Source organism: Myodes glareolus, chromosome 21 (genome assembly GCF_982192425.1).
Source record: "Myodes glareolus chromosome 21, mMyoGla1.1, whole genome shotgun sequence".
Classification (NCBI taxonomy): domain Eukaryota; kingdom Metazoa; phylum Chordata; class Mammalia; order Rodentia; family Cricetidae; genus Myodes; species Myodes glareolus.
In genome coordinates, this window is record NC_142046.1 from 9652392 (window position 1) to 9672818 (window position 20427).

The 20427-nt window shown below is 52.2% G+C and overlaps 1 protein-coding gene across 1 annotated transcript in view; it reads right to left on the reverse strand.

The window, feature by feature from the left end:
* Dab2ip (DAB2 interacting protein) overlaps positions 1-20427 on the reverse strand; it is a 109624-nt gene that overhangs the window by 4793 nt on the left and 84404 nt on the right. Inside the window, 11 exon segments of the mRNA XM_087899679.1 lie at positions 2271-2464; positions 4249-4401; positions 5055-5943; positions 7420-7598; positions 9526-9727; positions 11281-11517; positions 13202-13346; positions 13439-13583; positions 16176-16730; positions 17503-17601; positions 18622-18775. Of these exon segments, the coding sequence (XP_087755805.1) occupies positions 2271-2464; positions 4249-4401; positions 5055-5943; positions 7420-7598; positions 9526-9727; positions 11281-11517; positions 13202-13346; positions 13439-13583; positions 16176-16730; positions 17503-17601; positions 18622-18775 (2952 nt within the window).

Genomic DNA, 20427 nt, shown 5'->3' on the forward strand with positions numbered 1-20427 from the left:
CTCGGGGTAAAAGCACTGGCACACAAGCTTAAGGGCTGAGCTAAATCTCCAGAACCCAGAGTCAATAGAAGTCCACTGCCCACCCCCACAGACACACCCACCCACTTACACACAGACCCACACCATAAAATACTTACATACATACCCCCTATACATGCCTACATTAATACACCCACATACCTAAATGTACACCAGCACATACCTACACATACAGACACACATACCACCTATACACATACACACACACAAATGTGACACGTACATTCATGCCCCACCCCAATAGTAAATACATTTTAAAATTTGTTAGTGTTAAGGATCCACCCTAAGGTCTGCTCATGCCAGGCAAGCATTCTAACAATGAGCATAGCTCTATCCAAGAGAGGTACCTTAAAAACAACTAGAGGAAAAAATAACCAAGATAGGACGATGTTCCCCTCCTTCCGTAAACCTTCACATCACACGGCTCAGCTGTAACAGCGGTTCAGACAGTAGTAGTATCATGTGGGCTGTGAAGCCTGGCACACTTAGTATCTGCCCTCTGAGGAAAACTTGTCAACAAATACCCAAAGCATTGGGGAGATGAAGTATGGAAGTCAACAAGGGAGGTGCTATGGCATAAAAGATACAGTCCAAGGAAGGCAAGAAGAGACAAAAGAGATGCTGCTGTCCCAAACAGGAAACCCGTCAGAGGCAACGGGGCTTAAAAAGAATTACACTGATGATTACATTAAAAGTAAATGGCTTAAACATTCCAATTAAAAGGCAGAAATTGTTAAGATAATAAACAGATCCAACAATAAGAAACCTATAAAATAAACTTTAGGCACAAAGATTGGTGTTACAGTCTGGAAGTTTGTGCCCACACCCAATTGTGTCCATTGAAACTTAACCCCATGATGTAACCAGCTGTCCTCTGAGAAGTGGCTGTGTCATGAGGTATTTTTTGCCCTCATGAGCTGGGTTAGTACCCTTACCAAAGAAGCTGCAGGGAGTTTGCCTCTAGGGACGTAGCACCAAGGTATGAAGGAGAGTTACACTAACTCAGCAGACGCCTTGATCTCTGACACAGCAACATTCAGAACTGTGAACAGTACATTCTTCTTGTGTATAACCACCCAGTGGAGGTATTTTGTTATAGAAGAGAAAATGGACTTAACAATGCTTTGAAAATATATAGACAGGATATGATAAACCATGCTAACACCAGTTAAAGAAAGTTACAGAGGCTACATTAGAAATATCACAGGAAAAGATTATAAATAGAAAGTGCATTTTGGCTGGGTGGAGGTAGCACACACCTTTAATCCCAGCACTTGGGAGGCAGAAGCAGGAGGATTTCTGGGAGTCAGAGGCCAGCCTCATCTACAGAACTAGTTCTAGGACAGCCAAGGGATATAGAAAGAAACCCTGTCTTGAAAAACCAACCAATCAACCAACCAACCAAAGCCATAAGAGTCAGTTTGTTAGCAGTGCATAATAATCCTAAAAGAATACCCACGTAAGACCAGCGAGTGTCAATAACACAAAAACCAACAGAAGAATCAGGATTAGATAGCTCAATATTGCTTTCTCAGAAACCGAGAGAACACAAGCACGTAGACAAAAGAGCAGCAGGGCCACATGATACCAAGGAAGGAGAGATGGCTAGGCGCCAAGGAAGCCAAGCGCAGACAGGACGTGCCGTGCTGAGCAAGTGTCCAGCACCTAGGCTGCTCTGCTCAGCATCTGTAGCTGTCGGAAGCAGGGCAGCACAGGTGATCCGGGAAGGGCTTATGCTGTGGACAAAACAAGCTGAAGGGGGAGCTCCCTGCCTACCTCACACCTGCTCAGTCCGAAGTCTCAACAAATGACAAGGCTATAAACACACACTCCTTACACCTGGTGTTACTGTGAGGTAGGATACACCAAGGATTGTACACACACCCTGTCCCTGGGCAGAGACAACGGGAAGACAGCTAGCTACTGGAACCAAATGACCGCAGAAAATCTTTAGACAAGCCAGGCCACCAGAGACCCAATAGATCCCAAGCTAGCACAGCCACCCCTCTTGCCCACCCTCACACACGCCCAGGTGTGCTGTCCTTCTCCCTGACTTCAATGGTTTCCTCACAGTGTCTTGCTTAGCATCTTAAACCTGGTTGTCAAATTCCTCCTAGAGCTTGGCAGGAAGACCAGCTTCTTACAGGTGCTTCAGACCCTCAAGTTCCACCCCACCCTGTGGTCCCTCCTGCCCCTCCGACGCCTCTGTGGACCCATGGGAGGCACCTCACCTGCTGATGATGCCCTTCATCTGGATGTCCTTGTCCTCCTGCTGCCGCCGCAGCCGCTCCTCACCCTCTTCTAGCCGCGCTTGGTACTCCAGAACCAGCTTTTGCGTCGTCTCCTCCTGGCACTTGAACAGGGTCTCATATTCCTCCAGCTTCTTAGTGGAGATTCGCAGCTTGTCTTGCAGCACTGCCAGGTCCTGCCAGAAGGGCAGCAAGCCAAGGGCCAGCACCCAGGACAGAGAGCATAGCCTCATCAGCCCGAGCACGGTAGGAACGAGTTCAACAGGGAACAACCAGCCCAATTCTGTGATGGGGCTCAAGCCTGTGGTTGCCCAAGGTCTGTCTCCTCTCCCAGTCCAAACTGGGCAGTCAGGAGGAGGGTGATAATTCAACCCAAATCTCAAAGTTTGAACTTTGGGGTTTTTTGTTTGTTTGTTTTTTGTTTTGTTTTTCAAGACAGGGTTTCTCTGTGTAGTTTCTCTGTCCTGGAACTAGTTCTTGTAGACCAGGCTGGTCTCGAACTTGCAGAGATCCACCTGCCTCTGCCTCCCGAGTGCTGGAATTAAAGGAGTGCAACACCACCTGGCTGAACTTCGTTTTTTAAATTACTGTTTAGATTTATTTTTTTTAAATGCGTGAGTGTTTTGCCTGTATTTGGGTACATGCATCACTTATAGCCCTGAGGAGTTTAGAAGAAGGTGTCACATTCCTGGAACTGGAGTTCCAGACTGCTGTGAGCTACCATGTGGGTGCTGGGAACTGAACCAGAGTCCTCTGTAAGAGTAAAAAGTGCTCTTAACTGCTGAGCCATCTCTCCAGTCCTGTGACCTTTTTATAAGAAACCCTGAGGTAAATGAAGGATACCTGACAGTGCCCTGAGAGGTAGACGGCAACAGAGGAGGACAGCAAGACTCAGACAAGTCCCATGAGAAGCAACTGCCCAGCAAGATGAGATGCCAGCCTCTACCTGACCAGACCACCACAGGAACGGGATGTGGTGCAGACAGGAGAGAACAAGGAAGAGGGGGAAGGCAAAACAAGGTATCCTGGGCTCTCCAGATGTGACTCAGCCTCTGGGGAGAAGGGAGGAAGCAGGGAGCCTGCAGGGAGGCCAGGCCTCCTTGCTCTCCTGACCATGGCTCTGGGAACACCACGTCCCATGTCCCCAGATTCCTTTCACATACTGGGGGAAAGCAGGTGGGTGCAGTAAACCAAAGGGGTGGTGGCAGGTAGCAAATGCAGCATGGAGATGGACGCCCTTGAAGGGGGGGGCACGGGAACAGAGAACATTGTCACCCTGAACAAAGGGCTCCTGTGCACGAGGCTGCAACAGGCTGTCCTAGTATTAAAGGACCAAGGGTACTCGATACCAAGAGAACAGCATGGGAAGCATCTGCCTGTGGGGTCCTACTCTGGCTCCCCCATCTACCTGGAGCTTGGTATCCAGAGAAAGGTAAGGCCCGCTCATGAATCCAGGGAGGTGCCATGGAGTCAAAGCATGCCACCACCCCAGAAACGCTAGATACACGGTGGGGTGAGATCAGGAACTTCCACAACTTAAATTTTCCCTGGGTGAAAGAGCACATCCCATTGGTAATGTAGCCTTATCCCTTATCTTGGTAACTCCCTAAACCCTAGGCAGGCCTAAATCAAGGGGAAAGAACCTGTGTGTGTGGCTCTCATAGCAGTCATGGGACCCCTGCCTCTGGCTCCTTGTTCCCAAGACTCCCCAAGAGTCTCTAGCAGCTCCTTAAATGCTCAGTTGCAAAAGGCCTTCTTCAAGTTCTGACCCCCGTGTTCCAAGACTGCACAATGCCCTGTCTCAAGTAACTATGTGCAGCCTGTAATGGAAACACTCTGGTTGCTTTCCTCTCAGGTCCGTGACTGATAACTCCGCACTCTCACTCCACTAAGGCTCTCTCCAGACCCCGCCCCCTCGGACTGGTGCAGGCAGCCCGCCCTCCACCCAGCCCAGCTTTACCTTTTCTGCTTGGCTGAGCTCCTCCTTACTCCTTAGCCTATCCCTGTGGGGGGGATCTGGGCCCGGGCCCTCGTCTTCTAACAACTGCGCGTTCATGGTCAAAAGCCAAGCGGCTGTGCGGTCCAGGGCATTGGGGCTCACGGGTGAAGGGCCCTACAATAAAACGCAGCTGTGAGGGGCTGTGAGAGGCAGAGATGGTGGGCAGTGACGGTCACTAGGGAGTCATAGGTGGGAAGGGAGAGGACCTCAAGCTGCCCGAGGACTTTCTCAAGGACATTGACCTTTAGACAGCAGCCAGAGCCAGCCAAAAGCCCAGGCGGGCTCAGAGCACTGTATTCTGCTACCATTAGGTGCTGCGGCAGCTTGGCTGAGGGGTGGTCAACCTACTGCACAATAATCTGTCTTGTTGAAGTCCTTGGGTGGAAGGGATGGGCCACCTTCTTGATAGTTATGTTCAAAGGTAGGTTCAGTCTGTGAGTGCTTTAGGAACCAGGGCCAGAGGGACAGGTGGGCTTGGGGTTTGGGCAAGAACTTTACTAGGCATGGATGAAAGAACAGAAACATGCCTTATTTCCTGACTCAGCCTACCCCTGGGGAACTGGTGAAGGAGCCTGGCATTTCTTAAAGCCTTAGAGGTCCCAACTGTCAGAAAAAGGAGTGCATATGGTGGGTGGGCCAGGGGATGCGGCGGGACACAGCCCCATCAGCATGGGATGACAGCTGGGTGCAAGTGAGGTGAAATGACCAAGGAAGAGCATGGCATGGGTATGACTGCTGGCTGACCAGGAGGCCCGCCCAGTGCTGACCTGCTTGTGCACAGCACGGGGCTTCAGCTCTGGGCTGTCTCCCTTGGAGGAGGAGGACTGTTGCCGCAGCCGGGTGCCAGGGCCGGGCCAGTCAGGTGATGCTGATGACAGGGTTCCACTCGAGGGCCGTGGGTACTGTAGGGTGCTCAGCAAGGTAGGAGGTGTTCTGCCTCGGGGTGCAGGAGGTGGTGGTGGCGGTGGTGGTGGCGGCTGGTCAATCCTTCGCTGGGGACCAGCACTGTTTTGCCTTGGCACTGTAGGCTGCCCACCCTTCTCAGTCAGTGACATCTGCCGCCGTGCCAGCTCACCAGGCCGCCTCACCAGCTCTTCGGCAGTAGTGCTGAAGCTTCCCAGTTTGGCAGCAGCTGCCAACTCCTCACTGTTGCTGTGAGAGCTCAGGGAGCTGTGGCCCTCAGAGCCTGAGTCACCAAGGCCACGGGGTGACAGCGGCAGACCAGCCGCCATCTGGTATACAGGATTCTGGAAGGAGAGTGGGGCCAGCAACTGGGGCCGGCCTGGTGCACCCTCGGAGGTGCCTGGTGTGGTCGGTGTTGGCACTGCCCGCCGCACTGTGGCCAACCCTGCGAGACTCACTGGGGCTGCCCGGGCTGGCCACCCAGTCACCAGCTGAGTTGCAGGCACTTGCCCATCAGCAGGTAGGGCATCGGGGCCCACTGGGGAACCTGCCTCCCCATCCAGTGTGCGGGCATCCTGGAGGTCTACCATGGACAAGCTCTTGCTGCCGTTGGCCATCTGCAGGTCAGGCTCATTAGCTTCTGAGTAGCTCGAGCTGCGGGCAGGTGAGGGCTGGACCCCGGAGGACCTTGTGACAAAAAACAAGTCCTTGTTTTCGGGGGTTGGAGACGGTAACCGGGTGAAATCTATCAGACTGCAGGGAGACAAGCACACACAGGGAAAGAAGGGGAAAAGAACCGTGAGTCCAGCCTCATGTGTCCAAACCAACAGCACCACTACCTGCTGGGCCTGGCATCTTGAACCAGAGCTGCGGACACGGCTGGGTGGCAGGAGGGTCACTGGAGAGGTGGCTGTTCCGAAAGAACTTCTCTTTAGGGACCAGCCCTGACAGTTTTAGGACAGACTGCTGGGCAGGACTTATCCCTGTAGGTGCATCTTGGGACAATGGCTGCCAGGGTCTAGAAGTGTCCCATAGTTAAACCTGAGTCCAAAGCTTGGAGTTCTGAATTGTGAACATCATTTTCCAAGTGACTGGGGCTCCTTCTGCCTCCCCTCTTGTTCCTAGTCAGTCTAGTAACTCTAGTGGGGAGGGAGGGAGCTAGTGAAACCTCCCCTGCCCCGCCTCCTAATACCACTCTTTTTGAGTGGCAGGCGGGGACTGCCATTCCTGACAAAAACAGGGTATCAGAGGAGTTGTCAAGGGCATGAGACAAGCAGACAAGTCTGAATCTGTGCTGCAGGCCACACCCTCCCCCACTCTACCAAGGCTGGACAGCTTTCTCACTCCAGATCTGTCTGCATCTTAACCTTGGACTTTCCCCAGACACCAAGCACAGTTGTGAGGAGCCAGGTAGGTCATGTAAGAATGTGCAAAGCTGCTACTACCCCAGAATGAGTCTCCTGTCCTGCCACTCCAGCCTTCCTCATGAGCTGCTCCCATGCCTTGGCAGAGACCGTGGCACATAGTCTAACCAACTCCACACTTCTTTACAAAACACTCCCTCTGCCTTAACCCACCCCCCTCTACTCTTTGAGTTCATAGAGTAACTATGTCCAGTTAGTTACTCTATGCTCAGTGCTCAATGAAGCTGGGACTAGGGATCTCAAAGCCAGCTTTCTAAAGCCCTAGAAATACAAGATGTGTATTTTATTTGTTTATTTTATTTATTTGTTTAGAGACAAGATCTCCCTATATAGTTTGAGCTGTCCCGGAATTTAATTCTATAGACCAGGCTGGCCTCAAACTCATAGAGACCTGTTTGCCTCCATCTCCCAAGCAATGGCATTTAAGGTATGCACTACCACACCCAGCAAGGGATGTTTTTAACAAGGACGGATCCTGTGGAAATCTCAGGGAATTGAGGGTCAGTAATTATCCCTAACCACGGGCTTTCTCAGCTCTCTGCTTGTGATCAGCCTTAAACCCAAGAATGTCTTTCCCAGAAACAGAAAAAGCATAAATGCGCTACAAGCACCACCCACCTTCTCTGAGAAGCCTGTTCTGATTTATCCCAAAGTAGCTCATCCCTTAAACTTGCCCCACACACTCTGGGTCTCGTTAGGCTAGTTGTAAGTACTTGTATGGGCATCATCTTTCCTGACACCATAGCTGGCCTGTGCCTAGCCTGCATGCACACCCACCTCACCCAGCACACCCGGCAGCTCTTACCCAGAGAGATCATTCTCAATCACCATCTTCTGCAGCCCAGCTGAGATGCTGCTGCTGCCAGAGCCTGGTGTGGAGGCCAAGTCATTGGTGCCAGGGAGCTGCCCACTACCTGGAGTGCTCAGTGCTGTGTGGACATCCCTTAGGATACGAGGCAGGGGACCCAGTTTGGACACAATGCTCTGCAAAAATGGAAAAAAAGCAGTTGTCACCTATTGAAATCACAGAAATGTAGAGCCCTGCTTCCCACCAGTCAGACCCAGCAAGTCTGGGTAGGTGCTACAAATCTGCCTTGTTATAACCCCCAATACTGGTGTGGCCTCTCTCACTCTATACCTCCCTACCCAAGAGGCATCTATGCCAGTCTCTTTATCAGGGGATAGACTTGATCCCTCTATACCTTAGCCTGTAGATACATGCCAGATATAGAACAGATACACAGGGTACTGGCCCAAGAAAATATAGTGCCTGGGCCCTTCTGAACCTCCCTGTCACAGCATAGATGTGGCACAGAGGATTCTGGCTGAGCTGAAGGGAGCGGACACTACCTTTGCAGTGGAAAGCCATGCATGTAAGAACCTGCAATTCCTACGGCACAGCTGTGGAGGCTACAGTTCCATTTCAAATTCTTGTCACACCCTATCACTTTTATGACAACACTGGTCATTTTCTGTATTTTCTGCCTGGTTCTGAGACCCACAGGGCAGTGACCGGCACACTGGCTCAGGACTGGAAGGTGGGAGTAAGCCATAAGCAAAACCGCCTCCCTGCAATTTCAACGGCAAGAGTGCTGGTGAGACTCTGGGAGGGCCTGGAGTCCACCAGTGTGCATGGGTGAGGTTGGCAGTATTCCCATGGCAGGATACCCTGCTGCACTGAAAGGCCAGAGATGGTGCTGGACAACGTGATGTAGGAAGACACAAACGGATATAATGGCCTTGCACAATTAAGTTCTCTAGAAAATAAACAGCAAAACAGAGATCCACATGTGCTCTTGCCTGTGTGTAAAAACATGTCTATAAGACAGCATGGCAAAGTACACTGAGGAATCACCTCTAGGGATGGGACAAGAGGTAGGGGACTTCTAGCCTGGAGTCAGTGATGTGGGATGTCTCTTTGTATGCTGTGAATATGTTTTATTACCATTAGTTAATAAAGAAGCTGATTTGACCAATAGCCAGCCAGAATAGAGACAGGCGGGAAATCCAAGCAAAGACACAGGGAAAAAGAAGGCAGAGTCTGGGAGATGCCAGCAGCCACTGGAGAAGCAAGATGTGAAGTAATAAGTTAAGAGCCTCATGGTAAAATACAGATTAGTAGAAATGGGTTGATTTAAGTTGTAAGAGCTAGTAACAATAAGCCTGAGTTAACAGGCCAAATAGTTTGTAATTAATATTAAGCCTCAGAATGGCTATTAGGGAACTGGCGGGTAGGAGAGAAAAGTCCAGCTACAGGTCAGTAATCATTACTTTTGTAAAGTGACCCCCAAGAGTTCTGGAAAGCATGCTTAGTTAAGAAGTGGGTCCTGGCAGGCTCACTGGAGGCTGCAGCCATTGGGGGAAATCAGTAGAATGCCAAGCTAGAGAAGGGCTGCTTGGGCTAGGTGACTGAAGGAATGTCAGGTATGCATACATGCTGACAGCCTACGGCAACTACAGAAAGCTTTCTTTTCTTTTCTTTCCTGAATTAGGAACCAAACTTAGGGCCTTGTGCATGCTAGATCAGCACCCCACCACTGAGCTACAAGCCCTTGCTCCAAAGAGGCCCCCAAATTCCATTTTGACATGGAAGGGATAGGATCCTCAGAGTTTTTCTTCCCAGTGGCTACAAAATCAAGAGCAAGGGCATTTTCAATAAAGCAACCAAGTCAGACCCATTTCTTATACCATCAAGGTAAGGGGTGAACATATGTGGTACTTGGCCACCAGAGGTGAGCCCAGAGAAGCAGATTCAAACCCAGTACCCAGAGCAAATGGCTCCAGCCAGTGCTGGGGAGTGAACATGGCATTCAGCCACAGAGATCCCTGTGACAAAGAGTACCCTGCAGGCTAATCTGTCATACAGTGTGCCCTGCATGGAGCTGCACCATCTAGTCCAGGCAACAGGCACCTGCTCAAGCTGGCTGACAGCTTCCCAGAGTAGGGAATGCAGGCTGGACAGCTCCCGGCCCAGGTCTATATAGCCCTCGAAGCCTGCTGTGTTGGACAGGGTCTCAGGATTGGAGATCTCCAGCAGGAAGCGCTGCATGTTGGTCCACTCGTGCTCCAGGAACTGGTTCATGAATGACATGTACTCTTCCTTGCTTCCAAACCTGGACACGAAGGGCAGCCAAAGTGAGTTCCCCTCATTTGAGTCAGGTCCCATCTCCATCCCCACCACAGCTACTGCCATTCAAGAACTCTTGAGTAACCAGGGCCCTCTTCCCAAGGCCAAGACCACTCTACCCTTCTCGGGAGCTAAAGTCACTAGAATGGAGTGTTTCCTCTACAGACTGACCCTTATGGGCCCCTGCATAAAAAGTGATCTGAAGGCCTGGTGGTGCACAAGTGACCCTCAGATCGCCCTTGGCCCAGGTCTCTCCTGAGCTTTTGGAGTCATCGGGCACCGCAAGTCCAGCGCCCTCCTCCCGAGTTCCCTATCTCAAGGGCAGACACCATCATCCACCGGACAGTCAGCCAGAGGCAGTTGTCAATTCCCCTTCCTCTTCATCTCCGTATGACCAGGCCAGCTGACTGATCTTCTTTCTAGTCACTTAGTGACTGCTGTCCCTAGCAGTCACTGGCCTCCCTCCCCCGTGCTTCTGTCATTTTTTGTCTCAAGCATGGCTACAGTTTCCCTCAGCATCTCTCCTCCAGGCAGAGCGTGCTGAGCGTAGATCCCTTTCAGGATCCAAAAGAGGCAAGGGCCATGCTGAATGGTGCCCCTCTACACATGTGGCCTTTGGGTCCCTGCAGCCCTCCCGAAAATTGTGCCCTGTCTCTTCTGGCTTTGTCTTAATGCCCTAGATTCCTCAGGCGCCAGGTCCTTACCATCACGCTAGCCTCTGCTGCTGGCCTTCCCATCGCTCCTCCCCACAGCCACGGGCTCTCCTAGGACTCTAGTTTGTGTCTTAGTCCCATTCGTCTATCTACTGCATGTCCCCCTGGCTGATATGCTATGCTCCAGAGGCATGGGGTCAGGGCTAACTCAGGTACAGTCAGAACCCAGCACAGAGAGCCCTGGAAAAAGGTTCAATCTACAACTATGAATTAATAATGATCACCCCAGCCCTGCCATGCCTAACTACACTCTCTAAAATGGCGGCCAAGGGGTCTCAGCCCTTGGCTCGGTGGTTGAATACAAGCTGCTCTTGCAGAGGACCAGGGCTCATTCCCAGCATCACATGGTGGTTCATAACCATCCCCAATCCAGCTCCAGGATCTAACTGAAAAATCTAACTGAAAAAAAGAAGAATGTGGCCCCCAATCCCAGAAGTGCTTTATAGGCAATCACCTAGGCAGCATTACCCCAAGTGCCCAGCTACTCAGGAAGTCAGCCATTCACTGCAAAGTGGAGTTTGATCTTAAAAGACACAGGAGAACCCTTATGGCATGTTATGATAATATGTTAATTCAAAAAAGCAGAAGGAAAAAATATCTTGTCTTCCCACCTTTGAAATCCAAGGAAGCATACCAAAATGGCATGTGCTTTTCCTTGGGAGGATGGGTGTGGAGGAGGTTTTATTCTGAAGTAAGTGGCGGGAGGAGGGGGGCTGAGAGTGACAGGGACAAAAGCAAGGCCCTCTGCACTAGCCCAGGTCAGGTACAGACACACCCCAAGGTTCTGTCCTGGTGGACCTCAACCCCATGGGACCAGGAGACTCACTTGGCAAAGTTGGCCAGGTTCTGGGTGACTTTGGCGATGAGTGTGAGGGTGCGAGCCGTGCGGTCATCAGGGTACTCCTGAAGCAGGTTGAAGAGCGAGGGCGACATGATGGCAGGGCAGAGGAAGCGCAGGAAGAGGGAGGCACTGATGAGCCGTTCACTGATATCTGGTCGGCCACGGCTGCTGCACTCCTGCCGCCATGAGGCGAACACCTCTTTAAGCTCCCGTGGGAAGACACTGAGTAGGAACAAAGATGGGCCTGGGGGTCAGGCAGGGCCCAGGACAGCACAAGGCCATCTCCATGCCGATAGTGGCAGGAGCTCAGGGCTCTGCAGACAACTAGGCAAGATACCTGCTGGGCAGGGAGGCTGCTCAACAGAACGGAGACAACACCACACAGGGTGGGCTCAAGATTCACGTGGCCATGCTCTGAGGCTGGCAGAACTGGCTCTACACCAGGCTCAGCAGCAAGAGTGACACGACACTATTTCGCATCTTCCCAGGGGAAACTTATCTTTCCACCCTAACAACAGGCTTCCGGGTCTGAAGGCAAGAAGGAAACTATAGGACAGACAGAGTGCTGTTCCTTGGGCTCCCACTTCTGCCTGAATGATGTCATAGGAATCTGAGTTTTCCACAGTGCTCATGATGACTGAGCAGGAGTACCCTCAGCTAGTGAGAACACAGCTTGCCAAGGTCTAATAAACCTTCCCTGCAGTGACACAGTAAGAAGGCATGGAAACAGGATTCTTGGTTCCACTGAGTATCCCAACCCACCTGCCTTAGGGTGGCTTTCCTTCATTTCCACCCTGGGGATTCCAGTGACCCCTGGACCTAGTCAACTTCTGGCTCTGTCCTGAGCCCAGAAGGAGGTTCCTAACCAAGACCCTGTGTTTTCCTGGGTTTCAGTTTCAGGTTCTCTAAGATGAAAGAAGGCCTACCCAAGCTCTCAGAGCCATCTTTAGACTTGATCAGCCTGACATGGCTCCCATCCCCCTTGCCTTGCAGGCCTACAGTAGCCCAGCAGGGCATGTGGCAACAAAGGAGGCCGAAGCAGCAGGGCTGCCCTAGAGAAGTGGGGGTAGGCAGCCCTCAGGCCTGGTGCTTGAGCCAGGTGATGTCTACTGATGAACTTGACCAGGAGAGAAGCCTCTGCTAGAGGCCGGAGGGGTAAAAGGAGATTCCTACGGCACAATGTCTTCCCTGTGGAACAGAGGGCAGAGGCTGAGAACTCAGCTCTGCAGGAAATGGCAGTGTATTCTGAGGGATCTCAAGACTCTCCAGCTGTCTCCTTACACCATGAAAGCATCTGGTGCAACACAGGTTGAGGGACCTGGACAAATAGGTACCTACCCCTAGGACTGGCCATTGACCCCTTCCCAAGGCCACTGCTCACCCAGTTGGCCTGCCTTTGCCTGTCCTTTGGGAATAACAAACACCTCCCATTCCAGATCAGCCCTGGCAGACTCTAGAATGCTCCCAGTCAACAGTGACTAAGCCACTGCTGTGAGGGCCGAGGGAGGGGCGGGGCTAAAGTCTTAGGGCGGGGTCTAGCAGGTGCTCAGGCAGTCACACCTACCCCTGCTCAATTGATTCAAGTGTGATAACCTTCAGGGACAGACAGGGGAGGAGCCTTGAGAGTAGGTGCCAGGATGCTGACACTGGCCTCACCCTGTGCAAGCTGTTTACTACATAGGTGCAAATGAACTGCCATCTCCAAGTTCCTTCCAACATAGACACACACACCTTACAGATATTCTAGAGTGCTTTCCTAGAACTCAGAAGGGCCCTGACAGGAACCTGCCAATCCAGCAACTCAGTGAGGTCAGTTGTTGACCCAAGGAGATTGGGGAGGGGGGAAGTCTGACAGAAGAGGACAGCCACGATGGAAGGATGGGAGGCCTAGGCACGCGGCACTGACCAGTAGGAGTTGATGATCTTACAGAAGGCCAGCTCGCAACACATCTTGAGGTTGCCCTGGTGCTCAGGAAGGTCGGCAGCTGAACACTTGCTTGGGTCCACTTCACAATTCTCATCTGACTCATACAGAGCTTTGATGAACTCACCTGCGGTTGGGTGAGCATGGAGAAGGCAGTGAGGGTCTGATGAGCGCTGCCCAGCCCTTGCCACCTGCTGGCCCAATAACGTCCCCAACTACCTAATGCGTCCTGCAGGTACTTCTGGCCCACAAGTTTGAGGTACTCCTCGATGGCCTTGGTGGCCAGTGTGTTCTCTCGGAAGATGAGGTGCTCGTTGTCCCCACAGCGGTCCACTTCTGACATCATCAGGTCTGTTAGAAAGTCCTAGGAAGGCGGGAGGGGAGCAGAGCAGAACCTGAGCTGAGCGGATGTGACGGCAGAACCATCACTCTTCTCGGCTGCAGGACTCGGAGGCAGCTTGCTCATCATGATGTAGCGGGAAGACACTGGCAGAGAAGCTCAGCCACACCTCCCTGTGGCTGTGGTACCTGACTGGGTGGCTGCTCCCTTCCTCAAGGCCAAAGCCAACCTGAGACCCAGGAGAGGGAAAAGGGGCACAGCAGAGAGAGACTCACGGCAGCAACTGAGGGGCCAGTGCAGAACCTGCAAGAGAGCCAGCATGGGCCAAGGTTTCTGGAGCTATGGAAAACCCTAATTCCAATGTGCTAATTTTTTGGGGATCCTTTTAAATACAGAATCAAAACCTTGATCAGGCGATGGGAGTACACACCTTTAATCCCAGTACTCAGGAGGCAGAGGCAGGAGATCTCCAAGTTCAAGGCCAGCCTGGTCTACAAAGAGAGTTCCAGACAGCCAAGGCTACACAGAGAAACCCTCTTTCAAAAAAAAAAAAAGAAAAAAGAAAAACAAACAAAGAAAGACCTGGATTCATGAGCCAACAAAAGAAGGGCTGAGAGAAAGGCAGGACTTGGGGTGGGAGGAGCTACAGTTGACCTCTCTGGGATTCTAGAATCACATCTTGGAAACCCAGTGAGCAGAGAGGTAAGGAGCCCATCATTCCTGAAGTGCCATCATGGCTCCTATTCAGAGCCGCCATCTTCCTGAACTGAAGGAAAACAACTTGTCCATGGCCACACAGCTATCTGGGGCCAGGTATTGCCTCTGAGGCTCCATTATCCCTCCAAGATCATACACAGAGTTCATGTGTGTGTGTGTGGGGGGGGGGTCCTAGGATGGAAACTTGAAAAGCTTAGGCAAACAGGACCGGGATAGAGGGCAGGGGGTGTCAGGACATGGGTATGGGAACCCCAGAGTACAGCTGTCACCCTGGGAAGGCAGACTGCCTACCCCTCATTACACAAGTAATCTTCTACATGCGTTCTACCTGGCTCAAGATATTCTGCCAGTTCTAGATTATTCCAGAGACAACAACCCAGAGACATGAGTTACTTTCTATCCCTCCATGCTTAGTATGCCTCTTGACTGCTTCAGACATCATTAGCTTCCCAAGCCACAGTAGCCCTTGGGACTGGGAACTAAAAGCACAGCAGGGAAGGGTTAAACCTCCCAGCTTGCCCTCTTTGGTCCGAAACTTCTATAATTTCCAGGTTGCAGCCTCTCCAGCCCACTACCCACCAGCAAAACAAAGCAATATCGCTTGGGATGGAGGTGGACCAGGAGCTAGGAGCACTGGTGCTCTTCAGAGGACCGAGCTTGGAATCCCAGTACCCACGTGGTAGCTCACAACCACCTGTAACTCAGTCCCAGGGAGCCAATGCTTCTGGCCTCTGTGGGAAGCAGGCATGTATGTGGTGCACAGATATATGTGCGGACAAAGCACACATACACAAAGAATAAATAAAATTTAAAAACCAAACAACAATAAAAACATGCAGTACTTTAAGAGATGGCCTATCTGGCAGCCAGCCTGAAGGCAAGCACAGGGGAGGAGGGTCCTGGCAACATGGAGTCAATGGTGAGGCAATTCCTCTCCCTCTCTGTCCTACCGCACAGTGCCAGTCAGTCCAGCAGGCAGTGGAAGATGCAGAGGACAAGGGGCTTTCAACCATAGCCTCACTGCCAGGGCCTCTAGCAAGAGATCAGAGTTGACCAAAGGCTTGTGGAATCTTAAAACACTGAGCTCTGCCCTGTGGGCATCCAAGCTAAGTTCCCTGGGGGCTCAGGTGCCCCTCCCTCCCTGGCCAGTCACCTGAAGTCTACTACAATGCAGGCAGCCAGGACAACTCCCGCTCTTTGTGCTCACTGGGAGAGTCTCACCATGCAGGCAGAGAGGGAAGCCATATGCTACTGAGCTAGGCAGGAAAGAGATGGTGTGTCTACTTGGGACATTTTGTCCTCTAAACCAGGAGGGTGGAGTGGAGGTGTGTCCTTTCTGGGACCTTTTCAAGAGTGGGCAAAAGCAGAGTTGGGCCCTTTCAGTCATGAAGCAGAGCCTATTTACATGACTCTTTGATCCCTACTCCTGCAAGGCACCAGGGCCTCAGCTGACTGTCTACACTCAGCAAGGGCATGTGCACCCATGCGCTTGTGTGCAAAAGCCATGTGTGAAGGTGTGGGTGGAGGCTGAGCTACGAAGGTGGCTCACCTGTTGGGGATATCTGTCAACCCATATCCCATTGGGTATGCGCGTCTGAGCTCATATACTGAAAGAGTCCAGGTACACACCTGCTTGAGTACAGCAGGGGACGGCAGGGGAGGCCCACCCTGCACTACCAGTCCCAATCTACTCATTGCACCGTATCTTCGGGGTTCAGCCCTGCTACTGGTAGAGTACAAAGTTCTCCCCAACTCATGGCACTGTGCTCAATTTTAGGGAGCCTAACTGGCTGTAATGGGTGTCTCCAAAACGAAGCAGATTACATAACCCAGGTCCAGAAAGGGCAGGCAGCCCAGCATCCATTGGCAATCTTTCAGCAGGCAGGTAGTTATACTCACCTTGACCTTGCCTGTGCTCTGCAGGATGTGCACCAGAGCGGAGGCCATCTCCTCCTTGGTCTTGGCACTGAGGATGGGCTCGAGAGCTGCACACAGCCCCAAGTAGTGGTTAGTGATGTGTTCGGCAAACTCTTTGTACATCTCCATGGGCAAGATGGTGATGGTCTGGTAGCGTGCTTTGATTCGGATCATGGGCCCAGGGCCTTTGCTCCCCTTGGGATTGGGTGTCACTACTGGGTACCACTTCTCCACAAACTGCCGCCCAGCCACAGAGGCAGCTGGCAGGCTCACCAGGCCTAGGTAACTGTTGCGTTCCTTTTTCTTTTTCTTGTCAGTCTCCCGGTACAAGTGGACAGTGACTGTGCGCAGAGGCGGCAGGTTGTGGAACTCAAAGTGCTCTCCCCAGAAGACATTGTCCGTCTTGAGCTTGCCCGTAGTACGGGCATACAGCACATCGTCCAGGCAGAGCTCACACAGGTACTTCTTCTTGGCCGGCAAATCCTTGGCCTCAATTACCCATAGCTTCAGGATGTGCTCTACACGCCGGCTATTGTCCTGTAGAAGAGGGGTCTGGAGTGGTCAACTGTGGCTGTTATCTACCTACTGGCCAGCCCAGAGCCCAGGAGTCCTCAGAGACCTGGGAGAGGTTGAGTGGCGAGGTATACAGGTAGTGACAGGAGAGATCCCCATGGATAGTGCTCCATCTGTCTACACTGCTGATCGCTAGCTAGCTCGCTAACCATAAGCACCTGAGTTAACCTGGGCCCCAGGTAGGTCTCCTAGAAAACAGTACTGAGATAGCCCTGCCTCAGAGTGAGACTGAGGAAGGAGAGGGCACAACCTAGAGCCTTACAGGCAGTGGCACCACAGTCTCTCAGTCTCTCAGTCCATAAAGCAACTTAAGAGGTAGGTGACTGATGCTAAGACCCCTTGTTTAACAATGTCATGGTAATCACGATTCAATTTAAACCCCCCAAGTCATCTGGGAAGACAGACACAGGGGTGATTACGGTCAGGGTTCAACCAGATGAAGAGTCCAGGGACAGTTAAAGATAAGAGGACATCACCTGGAGAAGGGTGTAGATGTCTGGGCTAAAACAGAACTCAGGAGCTACAGCGGGCTAGCAGGAAGTGGCACTGTGCAGGATACAGGTCCCAACTTCTAAAAGGGGAATGCAGCTCCGTGTCCCAGGCTCCGCGGTGTATAGTGTTGGGAAGCAGTACCTAACAGCTGTCGGAGCTCAGAACTCAGTTCCTCCCAGTTCGCTCATGCCTGCCCCTCCACGCCCTTGTGTCTGGGTTTCAGCAAGAGTGGGTCCAGGCCTACCTTGTTGGGGTGTACTGCTCGCCGCAGGTTCTCCATCCATTTGTCTCGTTCAGCTGCTGACCGGCAGGAAAAGCACTTGCTTCCCGATGATGTTGTCACCTGTTGGGGCAAACAGGATGGTGTGGGGGAAGGGAGTCACAACAAGGCTGGTCAGCTAGCAAACGCCGAGGCCACTATGACTGTACAGCAGCCACAGATGAGGCAAAGAGAAGCTGCTTGATACCTCTGAACCCCACTGTGCCCCGGCAGGTCAGCAGCAGGAGAGTAGTCGGGCTTTTAGGCCCCTGCCCCACCTCTCTCTTGTCCAACAAAAAAGCAGCTTCCTCACTCTGGCCTCCCTCTCCCTAAGAAAGAGACAGTATGGGGTACCCTGCTGGAGTCAGAGTGCATACTCATCCCAAGTATCGTCACAGGCTCCCAGGAAACAAGCAAGGGTAGGTTTCGTTCTAAATTGACCTCTCCTGGGAGTTCCCTTCACCCATCAGTTAGTGGCAATGATGATCACAGAAACCTAGCAGTGTGCTAGTCTAGAGAAAAGAGAGCCGAGCTTCTTGGATGGGCCAGGCCTGAGACTTTCACCCGCCACTACTGGTATAAACTCTGTTTACTTCCTAGTTGTAATCTGGTGTTTTCCTGAAGTGAGGGAGTTTGGCCAGAATTGCCCTCACTGACCTTGCTGCTCCCAGCAAATGCAGGCTCCACTGGACAAGGCAGACCGACACCCAAGCACTGGAGAGTATACTCCTTCTGAAACCGAGAAGATGGGCCCCAACCCTCCCGACCTATCCCAGGCATGGACACCTCAGCCCATACCCAGTGTGACTTGGCCTGGAGTCTTAACCCAGAAGAATAAAGGGGCACAGAGTGGCAGGTGCCAGGAGGACCCACACTAGGCCGCCATGGCTTGTCATTACTAGGCTCACTCATCTACTAGAGGGATCCCCAAAAGCATGATTACTATTGGTGAGGACTGGGTACAAACCTTCCTAGAAATAGAGGGATAAGACCATTCAAGATTGTTCCCCAGAACCTGTGCTGACAGGCCACTGAGTACTCGTTAAGGGGTCTGCAGTGCAAGCCTGGCCGTGTGACCAGAGGAGAGCTGTGGGAGGCGCCTACCTCAAAGCAGTAGTCCTGACCCAGGATGCTGCTGTGAACAGGCTTGATGATCACCTCCTCCTCCATGCTGAGGTCCAGCGCCTCCACTGCGCTGCTGGGGCTGAGTAGGGACTCGTGTGACCGAGACTCCTTCAGCCTTGGCATCAGATGGGACCTGCAGAAGTAACAGGAACATCACATGGGACTTGATAATATCTGCACCAAACAGATTTCCATTCTTTTGTCGAGTTGTCTTGCCTCTGTCCCCATTGCTCCCCTTCCTCCCAACCCCACTCTCATCTTCAACAGACAGGTCTGGAGGGCTGTCACAGCCCCTTCCCACCACACTGCAGCTGCTGAGGAGTCTGTATCCACTTGGGGTTGGGGAAGGGTCTGGCCTGGCCCTTCAGTGGCCCCACAAACATGCAAGCAAGAGCTGTGACCTTGTAGTTCTCTGAGGCCTTCCCTATCCTCCCTGCCCTTTGCCCTGGTCTTTGTCCTAGCGTTCATCAAGACTGTTATGGCCAGCGAAGCCCTTTCTCAGGCACTGCCCCTCCTGTCATACCCACAGGAGGCAGGGAAGCTCCTGGAGCCTCTGGGTAGCAGGGAACCTCAGTTTTCTACACAGCACCAGAAACTCTGGCACTAGGCTGGGTCCATATTTTGAGACCCAAGTTATGGTCATTGAACCCCAACTCAGGCCTAGACACAAGACACCAAGATGCCACCTGATAACCAAGTAAAGACAGGTCCAGGCTGGCTCTGACAGGCATGGTACTAGAAATGTACAACTCTTAATGCAGCCCCAGGTGAGCCATCTCCATTTCCCCAACCCTTGCTTGAACAGCCACCTAAGCCACCCCAGGAAACCCATCAACCTTTTCACAGTGCCTCTCTAACCCAGTACAAAGGTGACCTCTGAGCTCCAAGGAGATGGAGCAGAACCAGAGGGAGCTGAGGCAGATCCAAGTTGGCCAGGAATCCACCCATGCTCCTCCATTCAGCATTCCCCTTGCGGTGTGCGGCATGGCCTAGGCCCACTGGCTACACAGCAGAGGATGTGCGTGGAACAGTCTGCCATGTCCCACCACTCAGAACCAGAGGGTGCTCCTGGCCTCCTGCACAAGCCTGAGAAGGCAACTGGGGCTCCAAAGTTTGTACCTGTCCTGGACCTAAAGGCCCCTCTTCTCGTTTTCTCCTGGGCTGCCCCAAATTACAAACGTGAACCATAGTCTATCTGTTCTGCCATGTGATTTTAACTGTTTAGACAGGCTTTTCTCTAGATCTGAATCCCAGCTCATACCCCAGCCCATCACTGCTGTAAGTGAGCAGCCTACCTCACAAACCACCTGTCTTCGTAACTCAAACTCAACGGAAGTTACCTCCTGCCTCAGATGCCAGAGAAGTCACTTGACCTAAGAAGAGCTGAGCTCCTCATCAATTTGGTCTGATAGCCAGGTTCTAAAACAGCAAAGCAGAATCAGTGTTTTCTGACCTAGCTGAGAGCCAGATATGGTTAGGAGCCCAGTTAGAAAAAGGGAGGAGTCGAGGAGCTGGGGTCATCCTCTGGTCGCTGGGAACAGAAGTGTGAGGCACAATTTATCACCCAGGGCCTGCTCAAATGATCCTGGAGCTGGAGGAGCCCAAAAGGCCAGACCCCAAACAACGGGGGCTAGAACCAGTGACTGTAAAACCATTGCCTCCCTCTCTTCCCCAGGCTGTCCCAGGCTTGTTTCAGCTGGTCTGAGCTTCCCTGAGAAGACTCCTCCTGGAGAAACAGGGCTGAAGGACTCTCAGAACACTTAGGGCATCTGAACTGGCCTAGCC